This window comes from Pseudorasbora parva, chromosome 22, assembly GCF_024679245.1.
Source record: "Pseudorasbora parva isolate DD20220531a chromosome 22, ASM2467924v1, whole genome shotgun sequence".
In the NCBI taxonomy this organism is placed as follows: Eukaryota; Metazoa; Chordata; class Actinopteri; order Cypriniformes; family Gobionidae; genus Pseudorasbora; species Pseudorasbora parva.
The window spans coordinates 13,074,947-13,100,019 of NC_090193.1; the positions used below are offsets into that span (position 1 = coordinate 13,074,947).

A 25,073-nucleotide genomic window follows, 5' to 3' on the forward strand; every position below is an offset into this window, starting at 1 on the left:
TTTAGCATATACAACACCCCCCCCCCCCCACCCCATTAAGGTAGTGTGAATAAATAATGTGGACACTCTACTCACATGATCCTGAGGTATTTGACTCTCCAGTTCCCATGCAGATTGATGTAGGCATGGTCAATTGAAAGCATGACTCCAGTGTCAGGAACTAACCCCAGTGCTGATTTGGGAAGTCCCAGGTTTACAATCTGCATCCTATGATGTATATTGGTGAAGCTTTTACTATATGCTATTACAAGCATATTACCAGCCATACAGTAATCTTTAAGTGAATGACTTTTCAACCCTTGTATTCAAATGTAAAAAAAAAGATGTATAGGGTACAATGGGGCTAAAGGCGCACTGGGGTTAAGGCGCATTTGACTTTACTTTCCTTTAAACCACTAAATGGCACAACAAATTCAGCACTTTTCTGAAAGGTTTAGTTCACCCAAAAATCTAAGTTATCTCATGATTTACTCAAGCCATCCTAGATGTATACGACAATCTTTTTTCAGACGATATAATCAGTTATATTAAAAATGTCCTGGCTCTTCCACAAGCTCCACAAGGCTCTTCCTTGCTCAACACAGCTCCAGGGGGTTAATATATGCAATTTGCATTTGTGTTTTTTAAAGAAAAATATCCGTATTTAAAACTTTATAAAGTAAAATAACTGGCTTTCGTCAGATTGGGAAAAAAAACGTAACTTGTGTACAATGTCGTCAGACAGAGCGTAAGCATTTTGAACTGCGAGAGGCACTACACTTTTTCTGTAAGTTGAATACGGAAGGTGAGTTGATGGAAGCTATATCCTTTACTACTGTCTGCCTCGCTGCTGGGTGTTTTCTCCAGAACGACTGTACAGCTAAAAATTTGTACAGCTAAACACTGTGAAGCTGCTTTGAAACAATCATCATTGTAAAAGCGCTATATAAATAAAGTTAACTTGACTTGACTTGACTTGGACAAGGCGTGCAAGAGAGAAACTGGAGACCCTGATGGCAGGCTAACAGGCTAGCAAAATGCTTCAGCACACAGCCTGTATCCGGTCTACTGCAGTAAACCTCAGGATAAACAGAGAGACTGACATTAGTGTAGATACCATTTTTTTATGATGTAATGAGTACTTCAGGTGTTAGGGGAAGTGAAAGTAGGGGAAATTATCCTCAATGAACCTGTCTCTTGCGTGATACCCAGAAATTAACTATGAATTAACTATGATTCCTGACCTGTAAGGTTGCCAGAATAATAATCATATACTGTTTTTTAATAGGCCAGAGAAGAACTGAGCCTGGTTTCTCCAAAGGTTTATTTTTTCTCCATCATGCCCTGATGGTTTTTGGTTCCTTGCCACTGTCACCTTTGGCTTGGCTTGCTCAGTTGGGGACACAAAAAATTAAATCTAAGTTATTCAACTAAATATCCAAATAAAGTTAATTTATTAGGTCTTGATTAATTGTATAAACTATAATTATGATCTGCCAACATTGTTGCTATATAATAAATTGTCATGTTTAACACCGTGAAGTTGCTATGAAACAATCGTCATTGTAAAAACGCTATATAAATAAAGTTGACTTGACTTGACTTGTTGGAAAATTAAATCTGCATGTAATAAAGTTGGTCAGCAGCAGGAAGCATGAAGTGCTCTAAAACTTCCTGGAATATGGCTGCATTGACCTTGGGCCTCAGAAAACATTTTATCATCAAACTTTTTGATGATATTCTAATTATATGACCAGCACCTGTATATTTTTTCCTACAATCTATAGGGGAAGTGAAAAGAACATTTTAATGTGTGCCGTAAGACCCTTTTGTACCCTACAGTTCACCAAATAATTCTGTGAAATTGGCATCATAGGAAGTTTGCAAAGCCAAGTAATTATATCTTATCTTTTATGACTGTATCTTATTTGTTGTATTTGTCAGTTGGGGACAATCTTAAAATATATAATTTAAATACATATTTTAAAATCATGTGAAGTATACAAACATAATCAACTGGAAAAAATATGTTTCATAGAATTACATAGTAGGAATGAATGACGATGAATTAGAATGGACATTGACATTACCCTGTAAAACTATATTGGACCTTTCCAATAGGAGCCACCTTTTCTGTTCCACTTATATCTGGCACTTTAATACTTCTGAGTTTTTGCTGGATTGAGGTTATTCCAATCTGTCGACCTGCATTAAGAACAAAGACATTTAGAAACTATGCCTCAGAGTTAGTGTCCTGAGATTCGTTGTAAGTAGCTTACGGTTAACTCAGTTCCCTTTCAGTTGGTCACGTTTGATGTACGTCAGACTTAGACAGATGAATGGGGATCACTTCTGGGAGCCCCTATCAGCTTTGAGACTTAGAAAACGGGCCAATGAACATTGGCGTGCATGCTTTGCATATCGTACCCCGCCCTGCGGTATAAAGTGGAAGCGATCACCACGCACCATTGTCATTCACTTCGGAGGCGAATGGCGTTGATGAAGCATCTGACTGCCTGCTATCTAGCAAAGAGAGAGAGAGAAAGCGTGTGCCCGGGGAAATCGCTCGTGTTGGCCAGACGGCACAAGAGAGAGCAAACTGAGCAATTGCACTTACACACACACACACACACAGTTGGTTCGGTGGGCATGTTCCTTTTTCTGGTGAGAGCAGAAAACAGGCTGCACACAAACCCTGTCATTTCTGCCGCGGTCGATCCCTGGGTGCTTCAACACCTAAAAGAGCAGATTTTCCTCCAAAAAAAAAAAAAAAAAAGCTACACGGGTGACTTGCGTCCTTTTCAGGATGTCTTTCCACCTGTGCGTTTCTGGATGATTTCGTTCCCTGTCGACCGCTGACGGTCACAAGCACTGTGTCACGTGTCTGGGCTTACAGCACGCTGAGGCAGCGTTTGTGGATAGTTCGTGTTCTCACTGCAGGTACATGACTATTTTGGCGCTTAGGTCGAGACTCGCCTTCCTCCGGGAAGGTGGAGTCCCCCTACCCATAGCTCAGTCTAGGTCTATTCCTGCCCAGCAGAATAGACCTACTTTGATGGATGGGCGGGGTGACCTGAGGATTAGGACAAACCCGTTGAGTGAGCCTCCACGGGACCCTAATCCCTCACAAGCGCCGCAACCGGTGGTGCTTCCGGGAGACCCCGTCGGCCCCCCACATGCGCGGCCGACGGTGTCTTTTGATGGGCCGCGCTGGTCCTCAGCATCCCGCCGTGCTGGTTCTCAGCGTCCCGCCCCGGTGCCTTTCTTCCCGGAGGTGCATGAGGAGCTGACTAGGTCGTGGAAAGCACCCCTGATGGCGGGCAGGCCAGGGGGTATGAGGGTCTTCCGCCAGTGGAGCGGGTGGTCGCGATGCAACTGCGTCCTACGTCCGCCTCCAGCTGGCGCGGGGACCCGAAGCTCCCGTCCGGGGCTTGTAGATTCTCTTCCGGTCTGACCGCGAAGGCCTATAGGTCCTGAGGCCAGTTCGCATCCACCCTGCATGCCATGGCGTTGCTTCAGGTGCATCAAGCACAGGCACTCATGGACATGCACGAGGGTAGTCCTGGCCCAGAGCTCCTCCGGGAGCGACGGACGGTGACGGATCTCGCCCTACGGGCGAAGAAAACAGCCGCCCGTACTATTGGCCAGGCGATGTCCACTATGGTGGCCCAGGAGCGGCATCTCTGGCTCAACCTGGCCGACATGAGGGAGACTGATAAGTTCCTGGACTCCCCTATTTCATCAGCTGGGTTGTTCGGCGACGCGGACAAGATCTTTGCCTAGCAGTTCTCTGCCGCCCAGAAGCAGATGGAGGCCATCCGGCACATCCTGCCCCGGCGGTCCTCAGCTGCCTCCACCCTTCCACCGGCGGCAGCACCTCCGCCTGCTCGTCGCTGAGGGTGTCCGCCCGCCCAGCAGCAGCCTCCACCCGGGGGTAGACGTGGAGCTGGCCGTGGGGAGGACGCCTGCTCGTCGCAGAGGGCGTCCGCCTGCCCAGAAGTAGCCTCCACCCGGGCATAGACGTGGAGCCGGCCGTGGGGAGGGCGTCCCGCTCAGGCTGCTGCCAAGCCAGGTGGCAAGCGTCGTCGTAAGAGACCCTGAGATGGGCCACCCAGAGATGGAGGATCCTGTGGCAGCAGCACCACTTCTTTCCCCCAGAGTAGGGCCGGGGGGCTTGGTTGTGACAATAACATCTGTCCCGCCACTGGCCACGGCCACGCGGCCTCCCCACTGTTCCGCGCCTCCTCAGCAGAAGCAGGTAGGTGTTGCCACGCGCACGCAGACCCCACCACGGGCCACCTCCGCGCCGTCCGGGGTCGGATCCCTGCATGCCGCCACGCTGCCCTGCTGCGGGTACGTCTGTGGTGTCATTGGTCCCACCGGTACATTTGCAGGGGGCCTGGCTAGCACTCCCCAGCCCGTCCCGCCGGCTCATCCGCACTATCAGACTCGGCTATGCGATTCAGTTCGCCCAGAGGCCCCCCTAAGCTCAGGGGCGCTCTCTTCACCTCTGTGTTGAGGGTGTTCGCCCCGGTGCGTCAGGCGGGGATCGCAGTCCTACTGGCGAAGGACACGACTGAGCCGGTCCCTCCAGCCGATATGAAGGCCGGCTTTTTCAGCTCATACTTCATTGTACCCAAGAAAAGCAGCGGGTTACGGCCGATCTTGGATCTGCGGTTCTTGAACCGGTCCCTTCTCAGGCTACCGGTCAGGATGTTAACGCAGGAACGCGTCCTCTGACGCATCCGTCACCGAGATTGGCCTGCAGAGATCAACCTGAAGGACGCGTACTTTCATGTCTCGGTTCTTCCGCGACACCATTTCCACACTCTGTGTTCGGCGAATGAGCATATTAGTATGAGGTCCCACCCTTCTGGCTTTTGGTGCTCGAGCACCTCCTTTTCCCGGTATGGAGCTGGATTCAGTCACCCTGACAGTGCACCTCGCAGAGGAGCGCGTCCAGTTGGTGTTGAACTGCTTGAATTCGTTCAAATGCAGGATGGCGGTCCCACTGAAACAATTTCAGAGGCTCCTGGGGCATATGGCAACCAGAGCGGTGGACGCTCAGGGTGCTTCATATGAGACCACTTCAACGCTGGCTACACGGCTGAGGTCCTGAGGTGGCCGCGGCACAGCGGATCCCTCCGTGTCCTAGTTACACAGATGCCGCCAAACCTTCAGCCCATGGTCTGACCCCTATGTTTATACCGGCGGGGGTGCCCCTAGAACAGGTATCCAGGCATCCAGATGCCTCATCCATCGGCTGGGGTGCCACGTACAACGGGCTTGCGGTTTGGAAACTCCATGTCTGGTCCCTGGATGGGACACGGAGGTTCTTGGTGGCCTGCCACAGAACAGGTTCCACTGGCAGACACCATTGCTTCTGCTAGAGCTCCCTCTACGAGGCACCTCTATGTGTTGAAGTGGAACCTGTTCGTCGACTGGTGCTCTTCTCATCGAGAAGACCCCCCGAAGATGTTCGGTCAGGGCCGTGCTTTCCTTCCAACAAGATTGGTTGGAGAGAAGGCTGTCTCCCTCCACCCTCAAGGTGTATGTGGCCGCTATCGCTGCCCATCACAAACTAGTAGAAGGTAACTAGTCTTTAGGGAATCATGACCTGATCGTCAGGTTCCTAAGGGCGCGAGGAGATTAAATCCGCCTCGCCCCCCCTATTTACCCCTTTGGGACCTTTCTTTGGTGCTTAGCGCACTTCAGAGACCTCCCTTTGAGCCTTTGCAGTCAGTGGAGTTAAAAATTCCCTGAAGACAGTACTCCTGGTTGCATTGCCCTCTATCAAGAGGGTAGGGGACCTACAGGCATTTTCGTCGACGAATCGTGCCTGGAATTCGGGCCGGACTACTCTCACGTAGTCCTGAGACCCCAGCCCGGATACGTGCCCAAGGTTCCCACCACTCCCTTCCGGGACCAGGTGGTGAACCTGCAAGCACTGCCTTCGGAGGAGGCAGACCCAGCCCTTGCTTTTCTCTGTCCTGTCCGAGCTCTTCAGACGTATGTGGACAGAATGCGAAGCTTTAGGACCTCAGAGCAGCTCTTCGTCTGTTACGGAGGACAGCAGAAAGGAAAGGCTGTCTCCAAGCAGAGGATGGCCCACTGGATAGTGGATGCCATCGTCTTGGCGTATGAGTCCCAAGATGTGCCCTGCCCGCTCAGGATTAGAGGCCCGCTCCACCAGGGGTGTAGCCTCTTCCTGGGCACTGGCTCGTGGCGCCTCGCTGACAGACATTTGTAGAGCTGCGGGCTGGGCGACACCCAACACGTTCGCTAGATTTTATAGCCTACGTGTAGAACCGGTATCTTCCCGTGTACTCACTCCTCAGAGTCAGTAGCACCGAAGTGCCTGTTCTAGTGTTGGCTTGCTGCGCCACTCCCTTCCTCAGGGAATGGATACGTGCGCTTATATGCTCCAGTCGAGTTCCCCAGCTTGGCGAACCCTGACGAGTCCTCCGCAACCCACGGCAGTCAGACGTGGCGGAGCGTCTGATGCCAGGTCTAACACTCGTATGCAGTGTGGAACTTGTGTTTGGCTGGGTTCCATATGTAGTGACCCCCAGGGTGGTCCCATATGTGTATTCTCCACAGTACGGCTACCTACGGCGAGTCCGTGTCTTTCCCTTGGCAGATCCCGTTCTGCCGTCTCAGTACGGTGACTTTCCCCTGCCCATCAGGCCGGGGCCACCCCTGGGACTCCCATATGTAGCACTGTCTACGGCCAGTCCATACGTGTAATTCCACACGTTATCTCCTTCGGGGGAGTGTGGCTTCCGCAGCGGCCTCCAGGGGCATGCTTTCCCAGTGTTATCCAATAGTCCACTGTTTGGGTCTTGTGGGATAGCAGTAGGGCTCTCCCTGCAGGAAATTCCCCGCCCGCTGAGATGAGGTCCGAGGGACTCCGGCAGGGTGCTGGAAGTGGTAGTAACTGTGGCGTTTTCCATAGGGATCCCCATTTGTCGGTCTAAGTCCGACATATGAAGAACGTGACCGACTGAAAGGGAACGTCTCGGTTACGTATGTAACCCTTGTTCCCTGAAGGAGAGAACGGAGACGTACGTCCCGTCGCCACAGTTGCTGTGCCTCGGTTCGGCTCCTCAGTGAAAAACAATGGTGCGTGGTGATCGCTTCTGCTTTACACCCGTGCAGCGGGGCGGGGTGCGATATGCAAAGCACGCATGCCAATGTTCATTGGCCCGTTTTTTCAATCTCGAAGCTGATAGGGGCTCCCAGAAGTGATCCCCATTCATCTAAGTCCGACGTACATCTCCGTTCCCTCCTTCAGGGAATGAGGGTTACATACGTAACTGAGACGTTTTAGCCATAGTAATACTAAGGCTGTTGTGATTCAATAAATCTAACCCTTCCTAACCATAATCATAAAAAAAACAATAGCATTATTTGTAAGCTGGTCTGTTAAAACCCACAAAATGCATTTATAAATGTATGCATTTATATTTTAAAGAATGATAAATTACTAGTTGTCAAATTAATAAACATTTTAAAATGACTTCAAGTCAGGGGATTGCAGTGTTAAGTTAAATCCTTTCACTCAATGGTCCAGACTTGTGTTCTGTAAGGGGTCTAGTGATAATGTGAACTGCTTTTACCCTCCACTGAAGCATCAGGTGCACATTAAAGACTCCATGTGTGTCAGAGAAGAAAGCTGTCTATACCCTCAGGGGTTAGAAAGAAAGGGAAGAAAGGGCCACTATCTGATACTGTGCATCACTGTTAATTAGTAGTTACTTAATAGTTATTCCTTGTGAAGCTGAATTAGTAGTTACTTAATAGTAGTTCTTAAGGAGGCATAACTGAATTGAATAGTTACTGATTAACTAATTGATACTTAACACAATTAAAAAATGCTATTACATATTGATTAGTTAACACTCATTCCTTAGTAGTTAATATTAGTGACTTGAGTGTTAATGAAGAATTATTCATTAGTACTGCAGTAACTCTTTATTAGTTATGCATTAAGTAAGAAACAGTATTCTAAAGTCGTACCCATTTATGAAATGCATTGTCATGTTTTGTAAATCATTAGTTCATCATTAACTAATCAATTGTAAATAACTTATAACTGAATCTACTAAATATATGTAAACAAATTAACAAATCAGTCATTAATCATTAATTAATGCGTAGTCATGTTTCATAAATCATTAGTTAATTATTTACTAATAACTTGTAAATGACTTGTAACGGAATTTACAAAACATTCATAAAATGTTAGCATATAACTTGATAATCATTTATGAATGTTTTGTAAATGATTAGTTCATCATTAACTAACCACTTATAAATGACTTACAACTGAACGTTATTATAAAGTGTTACCTATAATTTTATATGGAGCTAATCGCTACACCTGTAAGCAGTAATAATGTAAACATCCATCATTGATATAAAATAGCCGAAGTCACATGAAATATCACACAAAAACCTTATTCCATAGTTATCGTGTGTTTATTAGCGTCTTATTTTGTGTGTAGAAATGTAAAATTGGCTCGTTCTTCACAGAGACAGAATGAGGAAGTAAACACACAGGAGCGTGTCAAGCGGAGGGCAGTACTGAGCATGTAAGTTCCCTTTCGGGGAACTCGAGCTGCGTCGAAATGCTGTGAGAACGCCTCTGCGTTAATGCGTCGTGAAGCGCGTGTAGATCCATTCCATCGGAAGATCGATCGATCGTCGGCGTGATAACGTCATCGGCCGGAAGCTATAAAGCACCCGCGAAAACAAACAGGAACCAGCTTCTGTGCCTTCAGTAAGCGATCTGTGTGAACCTGTCTGTCTATTTGGTGTTTTTGTCTGTCTATTGCAAGATTTTTCCACCCTTTCTTAAATATATATCATTATATTAACAAAAAAGAGAAAATAATAGATCGAAAATGGCGAGTGAAAGCAGTCAGTTCAAGAGGTGTGTTCATCCCTGCCCACGCTACATCACGGGTGGGGATGCACACTCTCTTTGTGTTGCCTGCTTGGGAGCGCAGCATGCCCAGGCAGCCCTCGAGGGGGCTGCTTGCGAGCACTGTGAGAGACTACCGCTGAGAACGCTGCGCTCCCGCCGGGCACTCTTCGAGGAGGGTGCCTTGGCTCGTGTTCCCCGCGGCTCTGGTCCCGCTGCTGCCGAGGCAGAGCGGAGGCTGCAGTCGTGGGGTTCACAATTGGATGTTGCAGAGGGGTTTGAGATGGGCGCTGCCTTATCTCTGCCCTCACCTGCATCATCCAGCGGCTCTTCTCGGAGCTTGGAAGCACGCATTGCGGTTTCTTACCCCCTTGAGAGAGTCGCCGGTGCTCCAACTATCCAGCTCTGAGGAGGTGGACGTTGAGAGCATTGTGACTGAAGATTCGCCACTTCAGTCCCCTGCGAGTGAGGAGCTCGTTGAGGTTTTGACGCGAGCAGTGGCCAGATTAAATATTGACTGGCCCATTGAAAGATCAGAGGCAGGAAGAAAGAGGTCTAGTAAATTAGATGAAAGATTCCTGCCCTCTCGCGCTTCAGAACCTCAGCGCCGGGGCCTGCCATTCTTTCATGATTTGCACACCGAGGTGGCAAAGTCATGGAAGAGACCGGCATCATACCGTGTGTTCAGCCCACAGACTTCGGTCTATAGCAACATCATCGGGCTGAAGCACTACGGTTATGGGGCGATGCCAAAGGTAGAAGAGGCGCTTGCGAGCCATCTCTCGCCTTCCTCGGCATCGTCCCTGAAGGCCCCGACTTTGCCCACCAAACCATTGAAAACAACGTCGGCATTGGTGGGCAAAGCGTACTCGGCGGCAGGTCAGGCTGCTGCATGCCTGTACACTATGGCAATAATGCAGGTATATCAGGCTGACCTGCTCAGGGATCTTGATGGACGTGATGAGGTGGGGGGTGATATTATCAATGAGCTCAGAACATCGGCAGATCTTGCTCTCCGGGCCACCAAGGAGACGGCCAGATGTGTGGGCCGCTCTATGGCAGCCATGGTGGCTACGGAGAGGCATCTGTGGCTCAACCCCACCGAAATCAAGGAGAGTGAGTAAAGCTTCCTGCTTGACGCGCTGCTGTCTCCTGGTGGCCTCTTCGGTGACGCAGTACACACTGTCACCGAGAGGTTCCAGGAGTCAAAGAAGCAAGCTGCGGCGCTAAAGCAGTTTCTCCCTCTCCGGGTCCAGGTCCCTGGGGCTGCTGCTGTCACCAAGCAGCCCAAGCCGAGTACGAGCTCCGCTCACAGGGCGCAACAGAAACAGAGCGTCGCCACCCGAACTCCCCCTCAGCGCGGGGACGAGGGGCGGCGCTCTCAGGCGAGGCCTTCGAGGGGCAGGGCTGATCTGAGGACAGTCCTGATCTCCAAGAAGGCCTCGTCTAAGCGTTCCTAACGCCAGAGGTATCAGGACGCTTAGGGTGGTTCCCCCCGTAGGGAAACGGTGTTTACCCCTGCTAACGCTACCCGTTTCCCTGCGGCACCCTCTGGGGGCCGCGCTGCCAACCCCACCGCAACGCCGGGGCGCAGTCGGTCTCCGCGGGCCACCCGAGGGTGGTCCGCGCCTCCCTCGGGGGGCTCCCGAGCAGTCAAGTCAGTTGTTCCCTGCCGGTCCGCCGCTTCAGGGCGCTGTGCTTGCTGTTCAAAGTACACCAGAGGCCAGCCTCGAGAGGCTGGTTCCCTTAGTAGATTTTCTAGACAAATGGAAACATCTGTCAAATATATCTCGTTGGGTCCTGCAGATAATCAAAAGGGGTACGCCATTCAATTCAAAAGGCGGCCACCTCCTTTCAGCGGTGTCCTACCCACAGAAGTGGGCCCGGAGCAGGCTCTGGTGATGGCACAGGAAGTAGAGACACTCCTGCGAAAGGGGGCTATAGAGAGGGTTCCTCCTCCCGGCAGGGAGTCTGGGTTTTACAGCCGTTACTTCATCGTGCCAAAGAAGGATGGGGGCTTACGCCCGATATTAGATCTGCGTCTATTAAATCGCTCAGTGGCCAAGCTCAAGTTCAAGATGCTCACACTCAGACAGATTGTATCGCAGATCAAGTCGGAGGATTGGTTTGTCACCATAGACCTCAAAGATGCGTATTTTCATGTCTCCATCCTTCCACATCACAGGAAGTTCCTGACGTTTGCCTTCGGGGGAGAGGCATACCAATATCGAGTACTTCCTTTCAGTCTAGCTCTGTCACCCCGCACATTCAACAAGTGTGTGGATGCAGCTCTGGCGCCGTTGCGTCTGCAGGGCATCCGCATATTGAATTATATCGACGACTGGCTGATTCTAGCGAACACAGAAAAGATGGCGGTTCAGCATCGAGATGCTGTTCTCGCGCACATGTCGAAGCTGGGGTTGAGGCTGAACGCCAAGAAGAGTGTGCTTTCTCCGGCTCAGAAAACCACTTTTCTAGGTGTGAACTGGGATTCGGTAATCATGCGGGCGCAATTATCGCCAACACGCATAGCATCGATCCTGGCAGAAGTCAAAGAACATAAGCTAGGCCGGGCCGTCACTGTGAAACAGTTCCAGGTCTCATGTTAACTGTTAGGTCTCATGGCAGCAGCATCCAACGTTATACCTTTTGGCCTACTGTACATGAGGCCACTGCAGTGGTGGCTCAAAACAAAGGGATTCTCCCCGAGGGGAAATCCGCTCCGCACGATCAAAGTCACGCGGCGATGCCTACGTGCTCTGGTCATGTGGAAAAACCCGGGGTTCCTATCTCAGGGTCCCGTGTTAGGGGCTCATGTTCGTCGCGTAACGCTAATGACAGATGCCTCTCTCACGGGCTGGGGGGCGACCATGAGTGGTCGCTCATCCCAGGGTCTATGGCAGGAACATCAGCGGCACTGGCACATAAATCGGCTAGAGATGCTCGCAGTGTTTCTGGCATTGAAACAGTTCCTGCCCGACCTCAGTGGCCACCATGTGTTAGTCAGGACAGACAACACATCGGTGGTCGCCTATATAAATCACCAGGGGGGTCTGAGGTCCCGTCCGCTGGACAAATTGGCTCATCGGATCCTCCTGTGGGCCCAAGGGAAATTGCTGTCAATCAGGACAGTATATATCCCGGGGGTCCTGAATCAGGAAGCAGACAGCCTGTCGAGGCAGGGGCCGAGGCCCGGGGAAGGCAGAAATAGACCTATTTGCTTCGGCTGAGAATTCCCACTGCCCGCAGTGGTTTTCTCTGTCCCATCCAGCCCCGCTGGGGTTGGATGCCATGGTACAGAAGTGGCCGAGGCTACCCCTGTACGCCTTCCCCCCGATTGTCTTGCTTCCAGGAGTTCTGGAGAGGGTACGCCGGGACGGGGCCCAAGTACTTCTAGTGGCTCCGTACTGGCCGACCAGAGTATGGTTTTCGGACCTGATATCTCTCCTGGAAGGCTCTCCGATGGAGATTCCGACCAGGAGGGATCTACTCTCTCAGGCGGGCGGGAGATTCCTGCACCCACGCCCAGAGTTGTGGAAACTGTGGGCCTGGCCTCTGAGGGGGCCAGGCTCATAGAGGAGGGTCTCTCGGCCGAGGTCGTTGAGACCATCCTTCACTCCAGAGCTCCGTCCACGAGGAAGCTGTACGCTTTGAAATGGAAACTTTTCTCAGCATGGTGCAGAGAACGCCAGTGGGACCCAGTTAACTGCCCGGTTGGTACAGTGCTGGAGTTTCTGCAGGCAAGGTTCTCGGCAGGGTTGAGCCCCTCCACAATAAAGGTGTACGTGGCGGCCTTGGGTGCCTTCCACGTCCCTTTGGGTGGAGTGTCTTTGGGAAGACACCCTTTGATTACACGTTTCCTCCGTGGCACTTTAAGGTTGAGGCCGGTTATGCACTCGAGGGTCCCAGCATGGGACTTGGCTATTGTCTTGCGGGGCCTGTCCGAGCCTCCGTTTGAACCCTTAGAGGAGGTTTCGGACAAGTTCCTCACCCTCAAAACTATCTTCCTTTTGGCCATCTCATCTCTCAAAAGAATAGGAGATATTCAGTCCCTATCAGTAGGGCCCTCATGCCTAGAGTTCGCGCCAGGGATGGTAAAGGCTTTTCTACATCCCAGGCCGGGTTACGTCCCCAAGGTTCCTACGAGCCCACGGGGCCCCATTACTCTCCAAGCCTTTTGTCCTCCTCCTTTCACGAAGTCAGACCAGGAAAGATTAAATCTGGTGTGCCCTGTTAGGGCGTTAGATACTTATGTCCACAGAGCTGCCCTGTGGAGAAAGACTGATCAGTTGTTCGTCTGTTTCGGAGCCCCTAAGAAGGGGGCTCCAGTATCTAAGCAGAGAATGAGCAAGTGGGTGGTCGAGGCCAGCTCACTCGCTTATGAGGCGGCCGGGCAGCCGTCTCCACTGGCGGTCCGGGCGCATTCTACCAGGGGTATGGCTGCTTCTAAAGCACTTTTGTCAGGGGCTTCCCTCCATGATATTTGCAATGTGGCCGGTAATGCGGCCGGTCTCCGCTAACCTTTGTCAGGTTCTACGAACTAGAGCTGGCATCTACTGTTGGGGCGCAGGTGCTCTCGTAATCGTGTGCGCTTCGGCTTCACACATACGAGACACTTGGTCCTATGGCGATGTGGGTATAAGCGTTCTCACAGCGTTTCGACGCAGCTCGAGTTCCCCGAAAGGGAACGTCTCGGTTACGTATGTAACCCTAGTTCCCTGAGGGAACGAGACGCTGCGTCGCTCTGCCATACTCCCGGGTTGTCCGTGATCACTTACTTCAGGCTTTATCAGAAGCTAGTTCCTGTTTGTTTTCGCGGGCGCTTTATAGCTTCCGGTCGATGACGTCATCACGCCAACGATCGATCGATCTTCCGATGGAATGGTTCTACACGCGCTTCACTACGCATTAACGCAGAGGCGTTCTCACAGCGTTTTGACGCAGCGTCTCGTTCCCTCAGGGAACTAGGGTTACATACGTAACCGAGACGATTACGGACAGCTCATTGAGCAAATGAATGCATGATTACTCATACTATCATGGAGAGATGTGGACAACAACTGAACTGTTGCAGACGAGAGAAAATTTATTTGCGTTGGGATATTCTATTCAAAATATTGTTCATAGCGTGTAGATTATTTTGCACTCCTGACATAAATTAAGAAATTAATGTCACTGCAACCCAGTTTTATCATAAAAAGTGTTCAAATATCGTAGCTGTAGTCTTTAATCTCTCTAATGATAGTTTGTACAGATAAAGTAAGAGTGTGATTTTTTTAACGGGCAGTGAATGTTGAACAATAGTAAAATGGGTCTGTCTGCGATCTTTGACACGCAAAGGGCTAAATTCCAAGTTACAAGCAGTCTTGTTTCAATCACTTACCATACTCAAGCGCCTCCTTCGTTAGACTGACTTTAACTCCTGCATAGTTGCTTGTAGACACTGAGAACAGGTTCACAAGAACCAAAAGACACCAAAGGAACATCATTTTCAGTCAAGCCTATGAGAGACACACATAATGGGCATAAGACTCTATAGCTTTTATTTCCATTTTCCTTTTTTATTCAAATTATTCAAAAACTTGCTGGCCATGTCATAAATTACTTGATATTCCGATTCTAAATAACATGTAAGTGAATCTGTTTTGTTGTTGAAAAATATAATGATCATGTTAATTGATCTATAGGCTAATGCGCTATGGGTGTCGGCATGTTAGTTAGTGTGTAAAGTGTAACATAAACCTTGTGTGGTTGAAAACACTGAATAGCTGTCATCTTGCACTGAGCTTCCCAATGCGCAAAAGCATTGTGCACAAGCACCAGTGCAACGATGTGATTTAAATTAGCAAACTATCAAAAAATCTCTAGAGCCCTGCTCTATACCCACATTCACTGTTCCCTACATTACTACTAATATAAGGGGTGAATTCTGTTTAGTTGATCATTTAGCAAAGCAGGTGTTGAAATTATCACATATACAAATTAATATTCCACTAAGTGAAAAAGAAGTTAAGGCCAAAATCAGAACAGTTATAAAAGGGAAATGAGAAAAACTTTGGATGAGGAGGGAAGAGGAAGACATCTTTATTATATTCAAAATCAAGTAGGGGTGAAAGGGAATTTTGGTAGAAGAAAATATACAATCATTACAAGACTTTTTCTTATTCCCTATATAGAATGAACAAACATGAGTCTGGGAGTTGTAGTTTATGTGGTTCAGCAGAAAATGTAGAGCACTAATATATTGTACAGCTTATGAAAATGAAAGGGCTGCTGTACCTGCTTGAAGAATTAAGAGAAATCCGATGGGAACTCTTACAGCTTTTATGGGTCTTGATTGTTTGTTTGGTTTATTTGTATATTAAAGCACTTTTACACAACTGGCCATTGAACAAATTGCTGTACAATATCTAAAAAGCACAGAGACAATCACAACAATAAAAACAAATCTTCACTGTAAAAAAATTTGGTTGGTTTTTGTTGGTTTAACTTAAAAAAGTAAGAAACCTGGTTGCCATAAAATTTTGAGTTTATTGAAATTAAAAATTTGAGTTGATACAATGAAGGACATTTGTTTAACAAATAGAAACTCAAAATATGATTGTACCTGAACCACATACATTTTTTTATAAATCATGAAAATAGCACTATTTGGCATGTTTCACTGCGTCATCAGAAATAAAACACACACAATTACCCAATGTGCTTACAAAATCATAATATTTTAATAAAGGTTGTCGAATCTCAAAAAATGTTCATTGTATCAACTCAACATTTTAATTTAAATGAACTCAAAAATGTAATGCAACCAGGTAACTTTTTTTCTAAATATTTTTTTTACAGTTTTGGAGCTATCGCTACAAATCTCAATCTCCACTTCTCTGTTTAGTTCTTGGAATCTTCAAAACCAGCTGGTCAGCTGACCTTAAAGACTGTTTTGGTTAATATTTCTCAATCAATTCAACAAATACAATGGAGCCATACTATACAATGATTTAAAAACCAAAAATAAAATTTTGAACTGTATTCTGTAATTATGATCGGCAACCATTTAAAAAAAAAAACTCAAAGAGAGGAAATGTCATTGTTGCTGATGGAGGCCTTTCTGAGCTACCGGATTTCTACAAAAACATCTTAATTTGTGTTCCAAAGATGAACAAAGGTGTCGAACAAGATGAGGGTAAGTAATTAATGACAGAATTTGACAACTTTGACAGCTTTGAGAGTGTGCAATCTAGAGTTTGGTAAAAAAAAAAAAAAAAAAAAAAAAAAAAAAAAAAATATTATATATATATATATATATATATATATATATATATATATATATATATATATATATATATATATATATATTTTTTTTTTTTTTTTTTTGGGGGGGGGTTGTTTTATGTGTGTGTGTGTGTGTGTGTGTGTGTGTGTGTGTGTGTGTGTGTGTGTGTGTGTGTGTGTGTGTGTGTGTGTGTGTGTAAACAGTGACATCTTAGTGGTAGTAACAGGAGAAATAAAGCTTTTCAAAGTAATCAGTTGAACCAATTGCTTCGCAAAATGATTATTTTTTTGCTGGTCAGAAAAGTGTAAATGTAACACAAACTCAGGCTAACCATGCATAAAACACCAGTAACACTTTACAATACGGGTGCACTAATATGCATTAATTAATGCTTAACTATTGTGAACTAATTGTGAACTAACCCATTTATTAATGATTACTGCATCAGCAACTAATGCAGATTCTACATGATTAATAGATTAAGTAATCATAAAATTGTTATTAGTTAAATATATCATAATGTATTAATTCCTTACTAAAATATTATATTAAATAATAATTTAAATTAACATGTTAATTACCACAACGTGTAAAAGCCATGCATTTCAACTTCCAGTTGTCTGCTTTAATTAATCATTAGCTAATGATTAACAAAGGTTTCATTATGTTATGACTCTACTTGCTGGGGCAAATGACTATTAACTAATTGATTGAATTGAAGTAATATGTAATTGTGTTTATGGGTTTTGAATTAATTTTGAATGAGTTAATAGTCATGTACCCCAACAAGTAAAGTCATAACAAAATGATACCTTTATAAATCATTAGCTAATGATTAATTAAAGCACAACTGGAAGTTGAAATGCATGGCTTTGACTCCTTGTGGTTATTAACACATTAATTTACATTATTAGTTAATATAATATGTTATTAAGGAACTAATACATTATGACACATTTAACTAATAACAATTTAATGATTACTTAATCTATTAATCATATAGAATCTTCATTAGTTGCTGATGCAGTAATCATTAATAAATGGGTCAGTTCAACATTAGTAATATATTAAGTCATGATTATCTGTGCTTTAATTAAACATGAATTAATGCATATTAGTGCACCTGTATTGTAAAGTGTTAACAAAACACCATATATAAACCTATTACAATGTTGTTTATTTATTTTATTTTAAGAAAGGGGGAACAATGCATATTAATGAACATTAAAACAAATGTAAATATGCCAGATTATAGCCTTAGGCTAATTTCCATCCGCAGACCCCCTGGCAGATAGATGTTATACATAAAAAAAGAAGAAAAAAAGGACACACAATAAGACAAAGACAGACACACTAATACAACAATCAATATCATAATACACAACAAAACAACGACAAGTTAATTATTAAAAAAGAGAAAGATTTTTTTTTACAATTCATCTGTATTGCACCAAGTCTAAGAAAGTTATGAATGAATTATGGATATTGCACAGGACCATCTTAACTAGTTAGAATACACTTCACATATGGTCGCATATTTGGGTCTCTCTCAACCACCTTTTCAATTTTATTTTAAAAGTAACAAAAGTTGTACAAAAAGATATACGTCTAAATGGGGGAATCACAGTCACCTCGAACGGTGGCTCGCGTTACTCGTAAACACGAGCCACTAAGAGATTTCTGTTTGATAAACTCATTCAGTGCTGGAGGAGCCAAATTGTGAATAGCTTTATAAATCGGACAAATAGATTTAAATATTTTAAAATTAGAGAAACTTTAAAAACTATATTCATCAAGAATGTTGTGACATTACTCCCCCCTCCCGGTAGGCGCATCCTCGCGCCTAAGATGTAACATCGGGGAGGGGGGGTGGGCACCCTGAAGTCCCGGGACCTGAGGCTTGGTTCGCTGGGGACCTTCAGGGTGATACCCAGGCCATGGCGGGACGGGAACTTTGGACGACCATGGCGGGACAGGAGCCTGGGGTGACCAAGGCGGGACAGGAGCCTGGGGTGACCAAGGCAGGACAGGAGCCTGGGGTGACCATGGCGGGACAGGAGCCTGGGGTGACCATGGTGGGACAGGAGCCTGGGGTAACCATGGAGGGACCTGAGCCTTGGATGGCCATGGCAACATCAGGATACCCAGGCAGATGAGTGCCAGGGCCCGGCCTGGGATCCTGGACAGGGCTGGGGTCTTGGGCTGCTCAGAACCCCCACCCACTTGTTCCCCACCCCCGGGTATATAGCCCCCTCAAAAAAATTGTTTTTCAAATTTAGGGGCTTGGCCGGGGGGCTCGTGGGCGGCTTGAGTGGGGCATTCGTGGGAGCCAGGAGGCGGCTCTGGAGGCGGCTCTGGGTAGACGGGGCGGCAGTGGCTCAGTGGTTCATGTAGGTTGTCTACAAACCAGAAGGTTGGTGGTTCAATCCCCGGTTCCACTTGACCAAGTGTCGAAGTGTCCATGAGCAAGACACCTAACCCCAGCTGCTCCCGACGAGCTGGATGGCACCTTACATGGCTGACATCGCCGTCGGTGTATGAATGGGTGAATGTGAGGCAAAAATGTAAAGCGCTTTGGATAAAAGCGCTATATAAATGCAGTCCATTTACCATTTTACCATTTAGACGGGAGGCGGCTCTGGAGGCGGCTCTGGGTAGCCGGGAGGCGGCTCTACAGAGTCCGCCCCAGAGCTCCCAGAATTCGCCCCAACGCTCCCAGAGCCCGCTCCGACGCCTCTGGGTAGCCAGGAGGCGGCTCTGGAGGCGGCTCAGGGTAGCTGGGAGGCGGCTCTGGGAGGCGTCGGAGCAGGCTCTGGGAGAGTTGGGGCGGACTCTGGGAGCGCTGGGGCGGACTCTGGGAGTGCTGGGGCGGACTCTGGGAGCGCTGGGGCGGACTCTGGGAGCGCTTGGGCGGACTCTGGGAGCGCTGGGGCGGATTCTGGGAGTGCTTGGAGGGGTTCGGTCCCGAAGTCAATGAGCCAGCCCTCCCCTGGCTCATGGGTGGTGGTGGTCTTCTGGATGGGCGGCACTGCCCTTCTGCGGGCCCTCCTCGGCCTCCTTGACCGCTTGACAGGCACAACTTCGTCGGCAGGCGGTACCCTGGAGGGGCAGGTTGAGGAACCCGGTGGGTGGCGAACTGGCGAACTGAGTGCTGTTGAGGGGTCTGGATGAGGAAGACACTTACTCTCCTCAATCTCGAATTCGGAACCATTTAGGAACAAGATCAAATTGATAGTTTCGAACAGGGAATAGGAACAAGGGGCTTCTCGGAACCGGATTGTTTCCTCATCCAGACCCATCATAAACACAGCGTTAAGCGGGGCATCTGGCCAGTTCACCAGATGTACGAGCTCTGTGAATTCCTCCACATACCTCTCCAGCGGCCGCCCACACTGGTTGAGGGCCCACAGGCGCCTCTCCGCTGCAGGGTCCATGGCTGGGGACGCGGGAGATGTGGGCATCAGGAATACACCTATCGTACTGGAAGTCTGGTTAGTGGGTCCGGTCTTCTGTTACGGGTTGTTGGTCCCAAGGAAGGAGATACCAAGACTTCCAAACTCAAAGACTCTTTATTAAAGATATACTAGACTTCACCAAAAAACATAGAACACTATCAAAACATGAACAGCAACAACGTAGGTATAACGGAGACCGGACAAGGAAGGACTGAACACTGAGGGAACTAAATACACACACTGATGACTAGACAAACGAGGGGAACAGGTGAAACAGATGACTAGACACAGCTGACATAACTAAAGCTAATGAGGGGACAGAACAGTGGCGGGAAACTCAGAACAAAGGAACGTGACAAAACAGAAAACCAGGAAGTACAGGGGGAAAACACAGGAGACGACGACCAGACATGTGACAGTTGCAGTGATGGTACGAAAAAGACTACTTATCCAAAACTTTCAGTGCCCTTTTGTAGCATGATTCAACAGGTCTAATAACAGAAGAACCAGCGTATGACCAGCTGGTAATGCAAGATGAGACAGAACCACTGAGTGTAGGAAACTGATTGCTGCTCTGTCTGTCAAGGATGCTCTAATATATTTAAAATTCATTATATTGAAATTAGTTATTTTTACAATGTTTTTAGCATGCTTTTGAAAGGAAAATTTTGAATCTAAATAGACCCCAAGGTATTTAAATATGTCAAAATTTTGTAATTCTTGTCCTCCCAGGCAGACCCTTGCTGGAACTAATAGTGTGGTTGTTTTAGAGAAGAACATGGATACAAGTTTTTTTTTAACATGTCAAGCAAAGATAAGAATCAATTAACCAATTCTGTAGATCATCTAAGGCTTTTGAAAGTCGTTTAGCTTCACAAGGATTTTTTGCATATGTAAAAATTATTGAATCGTCAGCGTACATAATAGTGTCTACATTTTTGCATAAGTAATTCATTGACATAACGCGAGAACAGTAGTGGGCCCAAAACTGACCCTTGAGGGACACCTACTGAGTAAACCTTCTTGTAAGAAGTTTGAGGGGGTTTACTGTGTCAAATGCCCGTTTAAAATCTATAAAGACAGCAGCAACACAACTGTTTCCATCCAAAAATTTAACCTTTTCAATAAAAACACAGACAGCTGTTTCTGTTGAATGGCGAGATCGAAAGCCAAATTGCATTTATTGTAAGGGTGGAGCGTCACTATTAAGGTGTTCTATAATTAATTTGACCACCCATTTTTCTTTGAAATAAGAGGTAAAATGCTAATCGGTCTATAATTAGAGGGGTCTACTTTGTCACCAGATTTATAGATGGGAATTACTTTTGCCATCTTCCATTTCAATGGAACAACTGCCTGTGATATTGATAAATTATTTATATGAGTCACAGGGCATAAAAACAGGTTTTAAAATGCTTCAGGAAGTTAGTATCAAATCCAAATTCATCCTTTGCCTTAGAGTTTCTTAGTGTGGAGATTATTTTCAACACTTCTTTTTCTTCGATTCCTTTAATATCAAGTCTTGCTACAGACTGAGGACGTTACCATCAAAGTTATGGAGCCAGAATGGTGACTTTAAAACTTGGCATCACAAATTAAAATTGTCATTGAAAACAAAAGCAGAACTGAAAAAGGAAACATTGGCATTGAAAGATTTGCATTGAAAACAGTTGTATTGGCATTGAAACAAGTATTGGCACTGAAAAAATAAAATTATTAAAATATTACAATCATATTCTTTTATTGAATTAGGATTTATTTGTATTTTTCAATGACAATCTTCAGAATTTTTCTTCATGTCACTCTTTTTCAGTGACAGTTTTTTTTTACAATGTCAGTTTTTTTTCAATGTTTGATTTTCAGTTTCAACTTTCTGTCACTGTTTTGGCGTGGAGAGGGGTGGGGTCTGAGGGGAGGGGTAAGTAGAGCGTAGTTTGCATATCATTTGCATATAGGTATACTGAAGCCGTCACCAGCTCTGAAGCTGCATGACTAAATTAATAAATTAATAATTAATAAATAAGTAAAAATTTTATTGATGTCCAACAAATAAACAACAGATATAATACGGATGAACAATTGATAAAGCTTGGGTTGCTGAATATTCGATCCCTTTCGCCAAAAACGCTTGTTGTCAATGATATGATTATAGATCATAACTTAGATGTGCTGTGTTTGACAGAAACCTGGCTAAAACCTGATGATTACATTACTTTAAATGAGTGCACCCCCCGAGATTATTGTTACAAACATGAGCCACGTCTGAAAGGTAAAGGGGGAGGTGTGGCTGTAATTTATAATAATATTTTCAGTATTACTCAGAAGTCTAGTTTCAAATATAATTCCTTTGAAGTTTTGGTGCTTTATGTAACACTGTGTAGTGTAAATGATAAATCCCTTCTGACATTTGTGTTGGCTACTGTATACAGGCCACCAGGGCACAATACAGACTTTATCAAAGAATTTGCTGGTTTTGTATCGGAGTTAGTATTAGCTGTAGATAAAGTACTAATTGTTGGGGATTTTAATATCCACGTAGACAATGAAAAAGACGCATTGGGATTGGCATTTAGAGACATTCTAAACTCTATTGGAGTTAGACAACACGTATCGGGACCCACTCATCGCCTTAATCATACTTTAGATCTAATAATGTCACATGGAATAAATGTTGATACTGTTAAAATTCTGCAGCAGAGCGATGACATCTCAGATCATTACCTAATATCATGTATACTTAATTTACCTAAGGCTGCAAAGCCATCCCCTCGCTTCAAATATGGCAGGACGATAACCGCTGCGACTAAAGATTGCTTTGTACATAATCTTCCTCATCAGTTCCATCTCCTCAGCATTACAGATAGCCAAGATGAACTTGATGCTGCAACCGAAACTATTGACTCTCTCCTTACTAGCACTTTAGACATAGTTGCTCCCCGGCGCTTAAAGAAGATTAAAGCAAATAATCCAACGCCGTGGTACAACGAGCACACTCGGGCCCTTAAAACAGCAGCCAGAAAAATGGAGCGCAGCTGGAAGAAAACAAAACTAGAGGTTTTTCGCAATTTGTGGAAAGAGAGCATGATTGCATACAGAAAGGCCATAAAAACTGCTAGATCTGCTTATTTCTCATCTCTTTTAGAAGAAAACAAACACAACCCTAAGTATTTATTCGATACAGTGGCTAAATTATCAAAAAATAAAGCTTCAGCTTCTGATGTTTGTAAACAACACAGCAGTAATGACTTTATGAACTTCTTTACTAGTAAGATTGATAATATTAGGAATAAAATTATAACCATGCAGCCGTCTATTACAGTATCACTTCAGACAGAGCACTGCAGGGTCACTGAGGAAAAATTACACTCATTCACTGCTATAGGAGGAGAAGAACTGGCTAAACTTGTAAAATCATCAAAATCAACAACATGTATGCTTGACCCTATACCGACTAGGCTATTAAAAGAGATACTTCCAGAGGTCATAGATCCTCTGCTTAATATCATTAATTCATCTTTGACATTAGGATATGTACCGAAAACTTTTAAGTTGGCTATAATTAAACCACTTATTAAAAAAACGCAACTTGATCCTAAAGAATTAGTCAATTACAGGCCAATCTCGAATCTACCGTTTCTCTCAAAAATACTAGAAATGGCCGTGTCTTCACAATTATGTTCTTTTTTAGAAAGAAATGGTATATGTGAGGATTTCCAGTCAGGATTTAGACCGTATCATAGCACTGAGACTGCTCTAATTAGAGTTACAAATGATTTACTCTTATCATCTGATCGTGGTTGTATCTCTCTATTAGTGTTACTCGATCTTAGCGCTGCATTTGATACTATCGATCACAATATTCTTCTGAATATAATCGAAAATTATGTTGCCGTTAGTGGAACTGCTTTGGCATGGTTTAAATCGTACTTATCTGACCGTTATCAGTTTGTAGCAGTAAATGAAGAGATGTCACACCGATCACAAGTTCAGTATGGGGTACCGCAAGGCTCAGTGTTAGGACCGCTGCTTCTCACCCTGTATATGCTACCACTGGGAGATATCATTAAGAAGCATGGCGTTAGTTTTCATTGTTATGCCGACGATACTCAGCTCTATATTTCCTCACGCCCTGACGAAACCTACCAATTCACAAGATTAACAGAATGCATAGCTGATATAAAAAATTGGATGAATAGTAATTTTCTGCAACTTAATTCAGATAAAACTGAATTTTTAATTATTGGACAGAAAAGCTCCACAAGTAGTAACCGAGAATACTGTCTAACACTTGATGACTGCTCTGTCAAGCCCTCGTCGTCAGTGAGGAACCTGGGTGTGCTCTTTGATACCAATCTTTCATTTGAAAGCCACGTTTCTAGCATCTGTAAAACCGCATTCTATCATCTTAAAAATATATCTAAATTACGGCACATGCTTTCAATGCAAAATGCTGAACACATAGTACATGCGTTCATGAGCTCATGAGCTCAAGGCTAGATTATTGTAATGCTCTACTGGGTGGTTGCCCTGCTCGCTTAATAAACAAACTCCAGCTAGTCCAAAATGCAGCAGCTAGAGTTCTTACTAGAACCAGGAAGTATGATCATATTAGTCCAGTTCTGTCAACACTGCACTGGCTCCCTATTAAACATCGCATACATTTTAAAATCTTGCTTATTACTTACAAAGCACTAAATAATTTAGCTCCCCGGTACTTAAGCGAGCTCTTAACGCATTATACCCCATCACGTCGATTGCGGTCTCAAAACTCTGGCCAGTTGATAATACCTAGAATATCTAAATCAACTGCAGGCGGTCGATCATTTTCCTATTTAGCTCCTAAATTGTGGAATAGTCTTCCTAGCATTGTTCGGGAAGCAGACACACTCTGTCAGTTTAAATCTAGACTAAAAACACATCTCTTTACTATGGCATACACATAGAACATTTTTAACTTTCATTATTCAGATCAATTGACTGATTGTTAGGCTGCATTAACTAGGTCAGCCGGAACCGGGAACACTTCCCATAACACCTGATGTACTCATCTACGCTAATGTTAGTCTCTCTGTTTATCCCGAGGTTTATCCCGGATCTGGGCCCTGTCCGGATCGGATGGTGGACCTGCCTAGACATGACCAACGCATCCTGGAGTGTCTGCTGAGCCGTGTGAAATGGTGTCTCCTCCGAATTTGCCTCACTGGCACGACATGCTCAAAACCCGTCTTCGGCGCAATAATTCCGATCTTTCATGTATTCATACTCTTGTGTAATTGACGCCCCATCCTAAATAAATCTGTCTCTTCCGTGATACCCTGAAAATTTTGAATAATCCGATCTAATATGATTTCCGACCTGTAAGGTTGCCAGAATAATAATCTTACATGGTGTGTTAATAGGCCAGAGGAGAACTGGCACCCCGACTGAGTCTGGTTTCTCCCAA

General features: G+C 45.6%; 1 protein-coding gene across 2 annotated transcripts in view; it reads right to left on the reverse strand.

Moving 5' to 3' along the window:
* Positions 1 to 25,073, reverse strand: part of LOC137057979 (bactericidal permeability-increasing protein-like) — a 130,693-nt gene that overhangs the window by 66,385 nt on the left and 39,235 nt on the right. For both annotated transcript variants that reach the window (XM_067431098.1, XM_067431099.1), the window contains exons 2-4: positions 14,289 to 14,406; positions 2,070 to 2,184; positions 76 to 207 (exon numbers count right to left, since the gene is read on the reverse strand). In XM_067431098.1, coding sequence (XP_067287199.1) covers positions 76 to 207; positions 2,070 to 2,184; positions 14,289 to 14,394 — 353 coding nt within the window. In that variant the 5' untranslated portion in view covers positions 14,395 to 14,406. The remainder of the gene's footprint in view (positions 1 to 75; positions 208 to 2,069; positions 2,185 to 14,288; positions 14,407 to 25,073) is intronic.